This window comes from Mobula hypostoma, chromosome 28 (assembly GCF_963921235.1).
Source record: "Mobula hypostoma chromosome 28, sMobHyp1.1, whole genome shotgun sequence".
Taxonomy (NCBI): Eukaryota; Metazoa; Chordata; class Chondrichthyes; order Myliobatiformes; family Myliobatidae; genus Mobula; species Mobula hypostoma.
The window spans coordinates 10,855,057-10,871,016 of record NC_086124.1 but is presented as its reverse complement, the minus strand read 5'-3'; the positions used below and the strand labels follow the sequence as shown (position 1 = coordinate 10,871,016).

Sequence of the window (15,960 nt, the reverse complement as noted above, 5' to 3'; positions counted from 1 at the left end):
ATTCAATCTCATGCCTCCTTACTTTCTGAATGAGCCTTGCATGAGGAACGTTTCCCAACCTTTTTTAGCCCAATGCCCCCTCCCAAGTACTTTCATACTTGCCAACACACCCCTAAAGTACCTTCATACTTGCCAATGCCCTGCTTAGGCACAATATACTTTCCGGTGCCCCCATAGTGAAAAACATGTCTAACATATGCTAACATGAGAAAAACGATTCTTTACATTTTTTTGTCTTTAATCCTAGCTTACACAATACCTGTGCGCTGTACAGCAGCTTCAATATCAATGTGATCCTTGAGGTTGATGGTTTTTAGTAAGGGTAGAAATGTCTGGTCAATTTGTGACACCAAAAACCTGAAGTCCCCACGCATAACAATGTCCAAGCCGTTTCTGTATTTTGTGAGTACATGGTTTCTGCACTGAAGTCTTTTTCAACAAGGTTGGAGGATGGAAATGCAATGAAGAGCAGTTTGGCTCTTTTCTAAAGACCAGGAAACTTCGTATGACAGTGTAGCCACATACCACAAAAGCGGCCATTTTTGAAATACGTTTTTGCTGTTTCATCCTTCTGAATTGCAACAATTTCTTCTTGCAAGCTCTCTTCCTGTTCTTCCATCTTGCAAAGAATTGGGTTAATTACACAGTCCAGCATTTCCAGATCTTTCAAGTCCTTGAATTGATTCTGAAAATCCTTCTTCCGTGACTGCAGGTGTGAGAAGTACTCTTGCAAATCACCGTCTGTGAAAGAGGGTGCCATACTTTCCATGCTCGGAAACTGTGAGAACATTCTTCTATTTGGTTGGTAAAGTTGGATGAGATTGTGGCGTTTCAGATGTGTTGTGACAACGAGTGCTCACTGCCTATAGAGCTATGGTTCTTCCTGTGCTCCAGTGTCTCATCCTTTTTTCCCGCAAGTGGCTGCTCTACTAATGGTTAGTCAGGTCTTGTGCCTCAAATTAGGGTGCAGCTTACCGCCCCCCCCCCCAACCCCAGGGATATTGAATGCCCTTCCCTTCCCAATGACTTCATAACCGTCCCCTTTGGGGGGGGGTACTGTCCCCCATTGAGAATCACGGTTTTAAATTAATGTAAATGTTTAGGCGTGTATTTGGCCTGTTAGTTTTAAGAACTGAACCAGGCTGTAACAAATCAGAGCAATATTCTAACACAGCCAAATATGGTGTTTTTTTTTTACTGCAGATTGCAATATAATTCGATTCCTAGCAATTTAGGACCTTGATCAAGATTTGAGAAATTGCCAACAGCTAGTTTAAGTTCGCTAATATTCATTTTATATCCTTATTAAAATTAGTTGTCTTCATATGATCATTTTGTATAAGAGAAAGCAGCAGGAATGGGCATTTGATCTCTTGAGCCTGCTACACTTCAAAGGTTCATTTATTATCAAAGTATATATGTAGTATACAACGCTGAGATTTGTCTTCTCCAGATAGCCATGAAACAAAGAAAACCATGGAAGTCATTCAAAAAAAACATCAACCCCACCTCTCCGCAAAAGAAACTGACAAATTGTCCCAAATTAAATTGTGCAGCAAGTTGCTGATGTTCTACATCGTTTCCCTGACTCCTTTTACTGTTCAGAAATCAATCAAATCTGTTTTGGATGCAATCAATAACTGCATCTCTACTCTTTAGATTGAATTCTAAAGATTCATCAGCCTCTGTGTGAAGGAATTTCTTCCGTCTTAAAATATGCAACTCCTTATTTTGACAATGTGACCTATTGTTCTAGACTTCTCAGGCTAGAAACTCTCACCTAGAAGCATTCTCTGGATGTCCACCCTGTTGTGTCCTAGAATTCTGTATATTTCAGTGAGGAGGATCTCCAGCCTAAAAGATCAACTCAGTTTCTCATCCCACAGAAGTGGCCTGACCTGCTGAGTATTTCAACGTTTCTGTTTTCGTTTCAATTTTTCAATGTGCACCTTTTTGTTTTTTTTTCATATTTTTTGAGTGTCTTAATGTCACCTCCCTTAATGGTCTGGTTGAGTTGTTCTGTGATCTTGCCAATTTACTTGCCAACGTTTTGTGACCATGTGAGGAGACATTGCCAGTCCGCTGTTGATTGTGGTGTGTCCTCCGAATACTTTTCAATCAGGCCAAGCATTCAGAGGACACACCACAATCAACAGCACACTGGCAACGTCTCCTCGCTTGGTGACGAAATGTTGGCAAGTAAATTGCAAGATCGGAAACCAACCCAACCATCAAACACCCGAGCTATGTATCTTCTGAATTATTTCCAACCACTGAATTATTCACCTACCTGATGGTGGGCTGCCATTTTGTAGACTCCATCTTTCTTGTCCATTGTTTCCTTTCTTTGAACTTTGTTTCTAGATGTAATTATTCCATAAATTAAAATGCAATGGATACATATAACTGGTTCCTCAGCATCTGTATTGAGAAATTAACCTTTCAACTGCAATCTCTTTGAAAAGATAGAGATTGTTCTGATTGAGAGTCTACATCAGATATGTTGACCTGTCTTCTCCTTTACAGATGTAATAGTTCTGTGTAATTCCAGCTTTTTTTAAAATTGCTATTTTTGACCTGTGGAATTTGCAGCTTTCCTTTTATCAGTGCTTGCCAGGCTTGCTTGTTCTTGGGACAGCTTCTTGTAAGCGTAATTATCGCGTTAAAAACAATTTAATATGTTTTTGTTGCTGGAACAGCATGAAATGCCTAACTCTAGTATTATCTAGGGAGGAGAAATTGAGCAGAATGTTAACAGGAATTACAAGGCAGTTCCTATGAGTGTAACGGATGCTGTGTTGTTCAAAATTCAAAATAATTTATTATCAAAGTACATGAATGTCACCCTATACAACCCTGAGATTCATTTTCTTGTGGGTGTACTCAATAAATCCATAGAATAATAACAATAGCAGAATCAATGAAAGACCGCACCAAGTTGAGTGTGTAAAAGACAACAAACAATGCAAATACAAAAGAAAGAAATACTGATTTATTGATTGATTTATTGGCATACAGTGTGGAGTAGGTCCTTCTGGCCCACCCAGCAATCCCTCAATTTAATCCAAACCTAATCACAGGATGATTTACAATGACCAATTAACCTCCCAACTGGTATGTCTTTGGAATGTGGGAGGAAACCCACACGGTCATGGGGAGAAAAACTCCTTACAGGCAGTGTTGGGAATTGAACCCGGGTCGCTGGTCCTGTAAAGCGTTGTGCTAACCACTGCATAACCATGCCACCCTAAATAAGTAAGCTATAAATGTCAAGAATATGAAGTGAAGTGTCCTTGAAAGTGAGTCCATTGGTTGTGGGAACATTTCAGTGATGGGGCGAGTGAAGTTGCCCCCCTCTAGGCTTTTAAACCAAAGGGGATAACTTACTCAATTTCAAGGTTGTGTCAAGGTTATGTGTAGTCGTTAATGCCTGTCCTGTTACATGTCATTCAGATGGTGTCGCTGAAAGAGAAAATCAAAGAACTACATCAACAGTACAGAGAAGCCTCTGAGGTGAAGCCGCCTCGTGACATCACTGCAGAATTCCTGGTTAAAAGTAAACTGAGAGACCTGACTGCTTTATGCAAGGTGATTTTATTTCTAATCACTACACTTGAGTTAAGTTCTGGGATTTATTTGGCAATGGTTATTTTTATTTCCTTTAACTGTTACTTTTTTTCCTTTCCACATTACCCTTTCTCTTGAGGAAGTTTGGTGGTTTAATATTTTGTATGAATGTACTGGTTTTGGGAAGGGTTCTCATGTCTTTTGAAACTGCTGATGACTGATTGCCGTGTTGAATTTTGAAATGCTAGCTCTCCTAAATGTGTCCATTCATTACTGACTTTCTACCTGTTACGCCATTGAGGACATTCACAGTCAGTACAATGACCAATTAACCTACCAACCAGAACGCCTTTGGACTGTGGGAGGAAACCCGTGTAGTCAAGTCAAGTCAAGTCACTTTTTATTGTCATTTCAGCCATAATTGCTGGTACAGTACACAGCAAAAAGGAGAAAATGTTTTTCAGGACCACGGTGCTACATGAAACAACACAAAAAGTACACTGAACTACGTAAAAACAACACAAAAACTACAGTAGACTACAGACCTACCCAGGACTGCATAAAGTATACAAAACAGTGCAGGCATTACAATAATTAATAAACAAGACAATAGGCACAGTAGAGGGCAGTAGTTGGTGTCAGTCCAGGCGCTGGGTATTGAGGAGTCTGATGGCTTGGGGGGAGAAACTGTTAGATAGTCTGGTCGTGACAGCCCGAATGCTTTGGTGTCTTTTGCCAGATGGCAGGAGGGAGAAGAGTTTGTATGAGGGGTGCATGGTGTCCTTCATAATGCTGGAATGTGGTGTAAATGTCTGTAATGGCGGGAAGAGAGACCCTGATGATCTTCTCAGCTGACCTCACTATCCGCTGCGGAGTCTTGCGATCTGAGATGGTGCAATTTCTGAACCAGACAGTGATGCAGCTGCTCAGGATGCTCTCAACACAACCTCTGTAGAATGTGGTGAGGATGGGGGGAGGGAGATGGAATTTTCTCAGCCTTCGCAGAAAGTAGAGACGCTGCTGGGCTTTCTTTGCTGTGGAGCTGGTGTTGAGGGACCAGGTGAGATTCTCCGCCAGGTGAACACCAAGAAATTTGGTGTTCTTAACAATCTCTATGGAGGAGTCGTCGATGTCCAGCGGAGAGTGGTCGCTCCGTGTCCTCCTGAAGTCAACAACCATCTCTTTTGTTTTGTTCACATTCAGAGACAGGTTGTTGGCTCTGCACCAGTCCGTTAGCCGCTGCACCTCCTCTCTGTATGCTGACTCATCATTCTTGCTGATGAGACCCACCACGGTCGTGTCATCGGCGAACTTGATGATGTGGTTCGAGCTATGTGTTGCACAAGGAGAATGTATAACCTCCTTGCAGGCAGTGGCGCGAACTGAATTTGGGTCACTGGTACGACAAAGCATTGTGCTTTAGCAATTGGCAACCATACAATTAAGGATTACAGAACACTATCTCAGCGGTCGGCAAAGAAATGACCTCCACTGGTCTCAAGCTACAAACTGCCACAAAATAAACATAATGTATTCCCTTCGCTTTTACCACTCGTGACTAGTTACCATAATAAACACACAGCACAGAATACGTGGCTCCTACATGTGATGTGGGCATGTGGCCAAGTGGTTAAGGCACTGGACTAGCGACCTGAACGTCGTGAGTTTGAGTCTCAGCCGAGGGAACGTGTTGTGCCTTTGAGCAAGGCACTTAATCACACATTGCTCTGCGACGACACTGGTGCCAAGCTGTATGGGCCCTAATGCCTTTCCCTTGGACAACATTGGTGTCGTGGAGAGGGGAGACTTGCAGCATGGGCAACTGCTGGTCTTTCATACAACCTTGCCCAGGCCTGCGCCCTGGAGAGAGAAGACTTTCCAGGCACAGATCCATGGTCTCGCAAGACTAACGGATGCCTTTTACACAGCAGAATCAATTAAAAAAAGATAAATTTTTCTCGCCTTTGAACTAGGAGGCAGTTTCTTGAATTATTTGTGAAGAAGCTCAATTCATAGGACCAATATCTCTTGCTCCAGCATGTATGCTGTTGAAACCCTCTTTCATACATTCATTACCTCAAGGTTATACTTTCATTTCCCTGCTGGCTAAGCTTCATTTTTCTGCCTTCCTCCCTTTTATTCTTTTATTCTTTGTATCTTGCCTGAGTCTCATTCACTCGTTGCATTGAATCCTCCCACCCCATCGCCCAGGCTTTCTCTCCCGTAATCCTTCATTTTAAAATCTCTTACCTGTGTTTCAAAGGATGTAAGAAATAGGAACAGGGCTTACTCTTTGAGTCCTTGAGCCTGCTTCAGAATTGAGCAAAGTAATGTTTGATGTTCTATTCCACTATTTCCTGACCTTTCACTATATACTTTGATTTTTGAAAAAAAAAATATTAATCATTGTTTTGAATGCAAGCATCAAGTCTCCACATTCCTCTGAGGTAGAGGATCCACTAAGTAATTTCCCAACATTCCAGTCCTAAGTGCCCTGCCTTTTATCTATAGTAGAACATCCACCGTCTCCCTCCCACCCCCCCCCACTCCACATTTCTGGAGAGCTTTCTAAGAGTTCATTACATTTAAGGAGGTGGAGAAGAAGATGGCGGCGCGACGCAGCTCGCAGCGGCCACTCCGGTGGTGATGTCTGTTATTTTTCAAGTAGGGTGCCATGCACAATCCTGATTTGATGGAGACAGACGTGAGAGCACGGAGGAACATCAGGAGAAACTTCTGAACTACCTGCTTCGCTGCTGCTGCTGTGTGGTCCGGAATCTCCAGAAGAGAAGGCCCCGAATTCTCGGCTTTGCCTGTTGCTTGGCGGCCGGGGCGCGGTCAAAGCGCTCAGCAGAGGATGGTGCTCGGAGAGGCTGTATTGGAGGGGCTGTTTGGAGGCTCAAAGTTTTCGGACAGACTCAGAGTTGGCTGTGGTCGGGTGCTTCCAATGCATCGTTAGTTGTCGGCGCTTGGAGGTTCACGGCAAGGAGAGTTCCTCCCTTTTGCCACCTGGTATCGGGACTATCAGGAGTCGATCGGGACTTTGAGACTTTTTTTTACCGTGCCCATGGTCTGCTCTTTATCAAATTATGGTATTGCTTTGCACTGTTGTAACTATATGTTATAATTATGTGGTTTTGTTAGTTTTAGTCTTGGTTTGTCCTTTTTTTTTGTGATATCACTCTGGAGGAACATTGTATCATTTCTTAATGCATGCATTTCTAAATGACAATAAACGAGGACTGAGTGTCCTCATAATCTAATCTAAAATGAGGTTACCTCTTATGGGGTGGCACTGTAGCATAGTGATTAGCACAATGCTTTACAGTATGAGTGATCCAGCTTCGATTCCCACTGCTGTCTGTAAGAAGTTTGTCCAAAGACATGCCAGTTGGTAGGTTAATTGGTCAATGTAAATTGTCTCGTGATTAAGCTAGGGTTAAATCGGAGGATTGCTGGTCACCTGCACAAAGGGCCGGAGGGGCTTCCTTCGCACTGTATCTCAATAAGAAAATAAATCTCTAAAATACGGAGAACAAAAACCAAGCCTTTCTGATCTCTCTATTGCATATTTAATCTTTTTGAGACCTGAGGCCTCTGTAGGTCAGGGTCAATCATGAATGTTGCATCCTAGCTGTCTGGATATGCAAAGCCAGGGCAGTGCAATATGGAGAGCAAGCTGTTGCCCATGTAGCAAGCTTCCCCTGTTCTCGCATCTGATGAACCCAAAGGAACGACAGAGACCAATACAGTTTGGCACCAACATTTGCGAGTCAGCGTTGAACTCAGTGTAGGACTGCCTTAGGGATTCCAGCTTTGGATTTTATTTCCCATCGGGGGTTTACTCCCGAAGCCTACCCATGAGTGGATATAGCTGCAAAGCACCGGAGATTTGAGATTAGTTTTCCTTCTAATTGAGCTGCCAACCACAGCTGATGAGTCCCATCTACCCAAATCAACTGGTTTTAAGGCGCCAGTAACCCACCTTTACTTACTTTACTGTTTTGCAGATTACTTTACCCTTTCTTCTGTCAGTAGAAACGGTTCTGCCGGCCTTAGTAGCTAAGCCACTTGTGAAGACCAGGAGCTAGACTTGATTGTCAGAGGCTATTTGAGGCACATAGCATTGGGAGCATTTAATAGGTAGTGGGAGCTTATCTTCACTACCACCCCCAACAATAACAACCTTAAGGAACCTCTTTTTGAGGTAAGGAAGCCAAAACTGTGCGCCATATCCAGGTGCAGTGTCACCAAGGCCATATGTAACTATGATAACACATTGTTAGTCTTGTATTTAAATCTTCTTACCACAATGTGTTTGCCTTCCGAATTTCTCAATGTAACTGTAAGTCAACTTTCAGTAGCTTTTGTGCAGGAAAATCTTTTTGACTTGCATACAGTGAACAACCTTTGGGTATAAATGTTTTCCAAGTTCTCCATATTTAAAAAGCATTTTATTTCTGTTGAAGTGGATAACTTCATGTTCTTTTTTTTGTACATTACATTCAATCCTTCATATTGTTGCCCACACTCAGTTAGTTTATTGTCCTTGAAACCGCTTTGCCTCCTCGCTGTGACTCTCAATCCCATTTAATGACAGTTATATTTGATCTCCTCAGTCAAATCATAGCTGTAGATTGTGGATTTCAGGGTCCAGTGATTGATCAGCATAGTAGTAGTTAATTACTTCCTACATACTCATGAACTCCCCATCCACTCAGATTCTATGGTGTCTAATCCAGCTGGACAGTTACACTGCACAAATTTTTTCAGCAAGCGTTGCTTCCTCAGAATTTTTTCTTTTGTTTATGATAGACCACTTGAAGCTGAACATAAACGTAATTTCAGACTACTTTGTATCCTGTTGGAATTTGGAGAAACAAGAAATTAACTTGTATTTAATATAATGAGTTTAATTGTATAATAGCGTTGATGCTTAGCAATAGTTCTTACTTACTGACCGTTATACCGCTAGTGTTTAAAGCAGCAATGAAGGTCCTCCATCTCGTTCTGTTCTTGGTCGCACACAGATGTAGGAGGGTTCTTCATTGCTGTTTCCGTAACAATTTTCTTTTGATCAGTCAGGGTTGTTAGCCCTGAGCTGAATCCCCAGACCTGGAGGACTGGTGGACCACTCTTCGTCTGCCTCTACCCTTTGACTTGTTTGGCATGGGTGACTCTACCAAGAGCCAAGGCACAAGGCTCTGATTCCAGCTAATTGAGATGCACAAGCCTCCAAGCCCCATGACAAGGTTGTGGTCCTCTTGGAAGTCGATCCCATGTGGCACACTGTTGTTTGCCTACTGACCAGAGATGGACTAATTAATTCCTGCCCTTTTTGTCGTCTGTCTCTGCGGGGGCATGGGGAGGGGCGTTTGGGAGGGGAGGGGGAAAAAAACTCAGTCCCCTCAACTGCATGTGATCTTGTCCACTAATTTCCTGAGGGTGCATATCTATACATTGCCTATTATTCTTCCTTGTTTACTTGGTACATCCTCAAAGAATAGCCAAACATAATCTCCCATTTTGTAAGTCCATGTTGACTCTGCTTAATCAAATTATTATTTTCTGTGTTTATTGCTGTTATATCCTTGAGTTGTACCATTGTTTCTGTTCACAATGTTAGCCTCTACAAGTTGATTATTGCCTATTTTATCTATATTTTATATAGTGAGTTTACACACTTGCCATACTCAATCTGTAGGAACTCTTTCAGAATCTCCAAGAATGTGGAAGATGATCCAGAGTACAATACCTGATCATCACTATCACAACTCCAGGCTCCTGGGGACATATCAATTTTCAGACTTATTCACAAATACTTGTTTTCCTTATTCACACTGAACCTTTTCTCCAGTACTTCTGGGATTTTTGTCTTCCAAGAACACTGATCCTTAGGACACTACCTTCCGGCCTGAACAAAAAGATAATTTTTTTTGTGTGAGTCCCTGTTATCATATGGAAGGCATTCTTTAATCTATGCTAATGCAGTACTGTGAGCTGGTATCTTGTATACCAGCTTTTTATTGTATTGTGTTGGTGTTCCTTTCCGTGCCTTATGGTGCATTGGGCAACAACTTTGCCATTTCTTTAGCATTTTTGTCTGTTTTTTTACGAGGCCAAGTTGCTAGCTCGATGCTCTGGCCATCACGGATGGAAAGCGTGCAAGCAGCTGGCCGGATTTGAACTTGGGACCACTCGACTCGAAGTCCGGTGCGGATGCCACTGCACCTCTGGCCGGCTATTTGTTGTAAATGACATATTAATGCTATTTAGTGTCGTAATTTTTAACATTGTTGAAAGAATTAACACAATCTGTCAAAACCATCTTTTGTAGTTGTTTTGGTTAAAGACCCTAGTTTCATGTTGAACTAAATTATTTGCAAGCTTCACAGAAAATTCTTTCATTTTGATCACTTTCTCAGAAGCTCCTCAGTTACCATTCATCAATTAACATTTTTTTTTAATTTGAGTTACAGCGCGGAATAGGCCTTTCCCACCCTTCGAGCTACACTGCCCAGTAATCCCACAAGCCTAATTATGGGACAATTTACAGCTGGTATGTCTTTGGACTGTGGGAGGAAACCGGAGCACCTGGAGGAAACCCATGCGGTCACAGGGAAAACTTACAAACTTCTGACAGGCATTGGCAGGAATTGAACCGGTGTTGCTGGTTCTGTAAAGTGTTGGGCTAACCACTATGCTACCATGCCGCCCCAACTGTATGGCATTACACAATGTGAGATCTAAAATGCCCTATATTGGCTTCTCAACAAACTGACTGAGAAAGCCGCTTCTTTTCCATTCTCATAAATTTGCTGTTCAATTAATTGCTGCTTATTTGGTTTGCTCAGTTGAGATGTAGATTAAAAGTTTCAAGTCATTAATTTTCTCACACTTAATGCAAGACTCTAATTTCTGATTTAATCAATGCCGAAAATTTCCACTACTGCTGGAAGTGGGGAAGTGGGGGTGGGCCTATAGATACTTCCTCCTAAAATTTTGCTTTTCCTTGCTTTTTATAAGCTCTATCCACACTCAGTTTTTTTTCCTGTTGCTTTTATCCCATGTGTTATTATGTTGAACCGCCCATCGTATTGATTTGATTCTTCTGCAAATTAAGTTTCCAGGAATATTTAGTCCTCCAGATCAAGGTCATTTTTATTATTCCAACTGTATCATTTTAAGTCTATTAGCACTGGTTGTGGAGGCCAAGTCACTGGGTATATTTAAAGGGGAGTTTAAAATCGTCATCATTAGGGCCTGTGTCATATGACATAGATGATTATAGTCTTTCCTTGAGCATGTTTGTTCTTGGCAAATTTTTCTGCAGAAGTGGTTTGCCATAGCCTTCTGGGCAGTGTCGTTACAAGACGGGTGACCCTCAGCCATTATCAATACTCCAGAGATTGCCTGGCGTCAGTGGTCATATAACCAGTTTTGTGATAAGCACCAGCTGCTCATATGACTGTTCACCACCTGCTTCCGTGGTTTCACGTGACCCTGATCAGGGGGGCTAAGCAGGTGCTACACCTTGCCCAAGGAAGGAGGGCATTACACCTCCTTTGGTAGAGACTTATCTCCACCCCGCCACCTGAGTTTGGTAGTTTTTGATTAGTAAGGGCACCAACGGTTACGGGGAGAAGGCAGGAGAATGGGGTTGAGAGGAATAATAAATCGGTCATGATGGAATGGCAGCGCACACTGAATAGGCCGAATGGCCTAATTCTCCTCCTGTGTGTCATAGTTAATTCAGGTCTTATTGTGATCGCTACATGCATTTGGATAATGAGCCTTCAGTTTTGACTTTTTTTTGCCTTTTTTTCCTTTCCCAGAATTAATAGTACTGTATACTTTAATGCCTTAATGCTCTGTTGTTGCTGAAAAACTCTGGTTATCACTGCCTGTTTTACTACTGGCACTATTACTCTTTCTCTTTGACTTTCTAAATTTCCCCTCACTAGAACAATTTACCCTGCCCTCCCTTACAAATACTGTTTAGTTTAAAACCTTATCTTTGGACTTAATTATTTGATTTGCTTGGGCACTGGTCTCAACCCATTTCACTTAAATCCCATCTCATCAAAACAACTCCCAGTGCTGGTGCCAGCATTTCATAAATTGAAGACCATTTCTTTCATACTAATCCTCAAATGATGTATTCCATTCTGATCCTATTGATCCTGTACTAATTTACAAACTTGTCGTTTATTTGTTTGGTTTCTCCTTTTGTTGCTTGATGTTGAATTTTGCCAATTTTTGTACAGTAATAAGATAAAAGAGCAGAATTTGGCCATTTGGCCCATCTAGTTTGTTCCATCACTCATCATGGCTGATCCATTTTCCCTCTCAGCCCCAGTCTCCCGCCCTCTCCTTGTAACCCTTCATTCCCTGATTAAACGAGAATCTTTCAACCTCTGTCTCAATGGCTGAGCCTCCACAGCAGCTTGTGGCAGTGAATTCCACAGGTTCACCGCTCTCTGGCTAAAGAAATTCCTCCTCACCTCTGTTCTAAATGGATATCCCTTTATTCTGAGATTGTGTCCTCTGACCACAGGAAACATCCTCTCCAAATCTACTCTATCATGTTCTTTCAACATTTGATAGGTTTCAATGAGATTCTACCCCCTTCCCACCGCCCCCCCCCAACTCTTCTGAATATTGGCCCAGAACCATCATACAGTAAGCCTTTCATTCCCGGAATCGTGAACCTCCTTTGAGCGCTGTCCAATGTCAGCACATCCTCTCTTAGATAAGGGGCCCAAAATTGCTCACAATACTCCTATATTGCACCTTGTGCCACTTCATTCAGTCTGAGGCAATAGTTTCAGCTCAAGTTATTGATGGTTTTTCTGAAGAGAACTAAATTTGGTTAGCATTGATTGCGAAATATTTATTTCAGCATATAGAAGCAATTAATATTTTTGAAGTGGACGACAATTTTTAAGTTTGGATCAGGACTGGTTTTAGAGCGTTTCTCAGCTCAGTGATACCTGGATTGAACTTTGACTCCGAAATGTCTCTCCTGAATTTCTTGTCTGTCAGTTTGGGCCAGAGTTCCACCAGGTGGCAGAAATGGAGTTGATTCCTATCATGAGGTGCCACTTGATTCCTTTTCATTACGTGACCAGCTCCTTTTGTTTGAATCCACTATAGGAATATGATGAACTCGCAGAAGCCCAAATGAAACTTGAGGAGAAGCTCCAGGAATTAGAAGCTAACCCACCCAGGTAACTGCTGCTACCTTGCCACTATCATGTTGTTGTAGGTCAGACTGAAATGCAGTAAGACTCAGTGTACTTGCTGTATGTAATTGGTATCTTGTATCTTGTGTACTGGTGGGCAAATCTAACGCTGCAACATAAGCCGGAAATCGAAGTTCAGAGTAAATTTATTATTGAAGTACATGATTATTATCAAAGTATGTATGCAATATACAAGCCTGAAATTCGTGTCCCCTGCAGATGGTCATGAAACAAGAAGAAACCTTACAACCAACCCATCCAAAGAAAAACATCAAATCCCACCCCCCATGCAAAAAATCATTGAAACAGCAACAAAAAAAGAGACCAAAACACAGAATATAAAAACAAAATCAATAAGCATATTTCAGTCCGGTTCACCTTGGTAATAAGAAAAAAGGAGCGATGAGAACTAGAACACATCACAAACCTGAGAGTCCAAATCTTACAGTCAGTGTTGATTAAACCTTGCTTCAGCCTCATCCGCTGACAACGACAAGTGGGAGAGAGAGACCGCCACACCCAGACACCTTCTCCGGCAGCAGCGGGCAACAGCCTGGTAGACGGCGCTGAACACTCGCTTGCTTCCGCACCCACCTCGTTTGTATATATGCCTTATTGTATATGTCACCATATACAGCCCTGAGATTTATTTTCTTGTAGACATACTCAATAAATCTATAGAATAATAACCATAACAGAAACAATGAAAGACTGCCCCACTGGGGTGTTCAACCAGAGTACTGAAGGCAAGAAACTGCAAATAGAACAGAAGAAATAATAATAATGATAAATAAGTAATCATTTCACAAGCATGAGGCGAAGAGTCCTTTAAATTAGTAAGGGCACTAATTTAGAAGACTGAGGGGGGACTTCATAGAAACATTTTGAATGTTGAAAGGCATGGACAGAGTGGATGTGGCAAAGTTGTTTCCCGTGATGGGGGAGTCTAGTACGAGAGGGCATGACTTAAGGATTGAAGGGCGTCCATTCAGAACAGAGATGTGAAGAAATTTTTTTAGCCAGAGGGTGGTGAATCTATGGAATTTGTTGCCACGGGCAGCAGTGGAGGCCAAGTTATTGGGTGTATTTAAGGCAGAGATTGATAGGTATCTGAGTAGTCAGGGCATCAAAGGTTATGGTGAGAAGGCAGGGGAGTGAGACTAAATGGGAGAATGGATCAGCTCATGATAAAATGGCAGAGCAGACTCGATGGGCTGAATGGCCGACTTCTGTTCCTTTGTCTTATGGTCTAAATTGAGTCCATAGGTTGTGGGAACATTTGAATCATGGGGCAAGTGAAGTTGAGTGAAATTATCCTCTTTGGTTCAAGAGCCTGATGATTGAGGGGTAATAAGACCTGGTGATGAGAGTCCTGAGGTTCTTGAATCTTCTTGATGGCAGCAGCGAGAAGAGAGCATGTCTTGGGTGGTGGGGGTCCCTGATGATGGATGCTGCTTTCCTGCGACAGCGTTTCAGGAAGAAATTGATTGGGTGTATTTTTCTAAACCACAAGTGTTAGAGCTCTGTAGTGGTCCAGAGTATGTAGCTTATAATATGGAATTTACAGGAGAAAAATTTATTTTTCTTTGCATCTTTTAGTGATGTTTACCTGTCGTCAAGGGACAGGCAGATCCTGGATTGGCATTTTGCTAACTTGGAGTTTGCTAATGCAACACCTCTTTCCACTCTATCGCTGAAGCACTGGGACCAGGTAAATATTTAATGTAAAATGCATGCTGGAGCTTAACCGTGACAATTATATATTGTGCCACTGCGATTAGTGTACAAATTGGTGTCAATTTGTGTTTGACATGTTCATGTTTCCCCATGACCAGATGCATATTAAGCAGCTGGTAGTTTTCCACTGCAGTGGACGTACTCGAGGGATTTGGTGTCAGTGTTGCTCTTTAACAGTTGCTTTTCTCAGCCCTTCTGTCCTCTGTGTCAATACTTTATAATTGCATTTGTAAACATTAATTAAAAATAGACGATGAATCAGTAAGCAGAGGCTTCTACACTTGTACATTTAGTTTTGATGGATTAATGTAAATTAAACAAAAGATACCGCTGTGGTATCCATAAAATTTTTAAAAAGTGTTTCCTGTTTATTTTCTCTTCAGGACGATGATTTTGAATTCACCGGCAGTCACTTAACAGTACGAAATGGTTACTCTTGTGTTCCTGTAGCACTTGCGGAAGGCCTTGACATTAAATTAAATACAGCTGTTCGACAAGTCCGCTACACTGCCTCAGGTCGGTTGGTACCAATTCTCTTTGTTATTGGTCTCTTAAATTCTAGTTATTAAAATATTAGCCATCAACAGTTCATAGGATATTAGCCTATCCTGCTAATTTAAAGCTGCTTACAGTCAATTAGATCTTGTATCATGGACCAATACCATTAAGCATGGGGTCTGTGGACTCCAGGTTGGGAACCCCTGAACTGGATGTTCATGAGTGCTCCCCAAGGACTTTTGGCAAATTGCTGCAGCGCATTTTGCAGATTCCACACAGCACGGCTATGTTGTGACTGTTTTGGAGGATATGTATGTATAAGGTAGTGTATGGAGTTACGATCAAGAAGGCTGCTTCAACCTTGGTGGTCTCAAGCTTTGGTGGTGCTGGTACAGCACCCATTCATTCAGGTGGGGAGCACGTCGTTGTGTGCCTGACTTCTGCTGTGTGGACAATGGAAAGGTATTGGAAAGTAGCAAGATATTCAACCTCTGCTCTGCTCTCGTGACAACAGTTTTTATCATAGAATTGTTGCAGCACAGAAGGTGGCCATTCAGCCCATTGTCCCCACTCTGCCCCCCCCATTCATACAACCATCTACCACCTGCTCCCTGATCGAGGGACTAAGTAGTGCTACTCCTTGCCCAAGGGTGACCTGCAGGCCAGTGGAGGGAAGGAGTGCCTTACTCCTCCTCTGGTAGAGATGTATGAGAATAGTTTAAATAAATGTTGTCTGCCCTATTGAGTGTTTCTTGCATACATTATGTGGAAAAAGAAAGAGATAGACTTTTGAACTTCATCAGTTCATCTAGTGAACATCTAAGAGGTAATTTCAGAGGTTGAATATTTCTTTGTTATCCACCTTTCCATGGATGATTTACAATGATTCTTGCCTTGAAGTTACTGAAGGTTC

At 42.1% G+C, this 15,960-nt stretch overlaps 1 protein-coding gene across 2 annotated transcripts in view; it reads left to right on the top strand.

Annotated features, from left to right (window-relative positions):
- kdm1a (lysine (K)-specific demethylase 1a) overlaps positions 1-15,960 on the top strand; it is a 90,177-nt gene that overhangs the window by 60,982 nt on the left and 13,235 nt on the right. For both annotated transcript variants that reach the window (XM_063035246.1, XM_063035245.1), the window contains 4 exons: positions 3,454-3,588; positions 12,724-12,797; positions 14,412-14,523; positions 14,933-15,065. In XM_063035246.1, the coding sequence (XP_062891316.1) occupies positions 3,454-3,588; positions 12,724-12,797; positions 14,412-14,523; positions 14,933-15,065 (454 nt within the window). The remainder of the gene's footprint in view (positions 1-3,453; positions 3,589-12,723; positions 12,798-14,411; positions 14,524-14,932; positions 15,066-15,960) is intronic.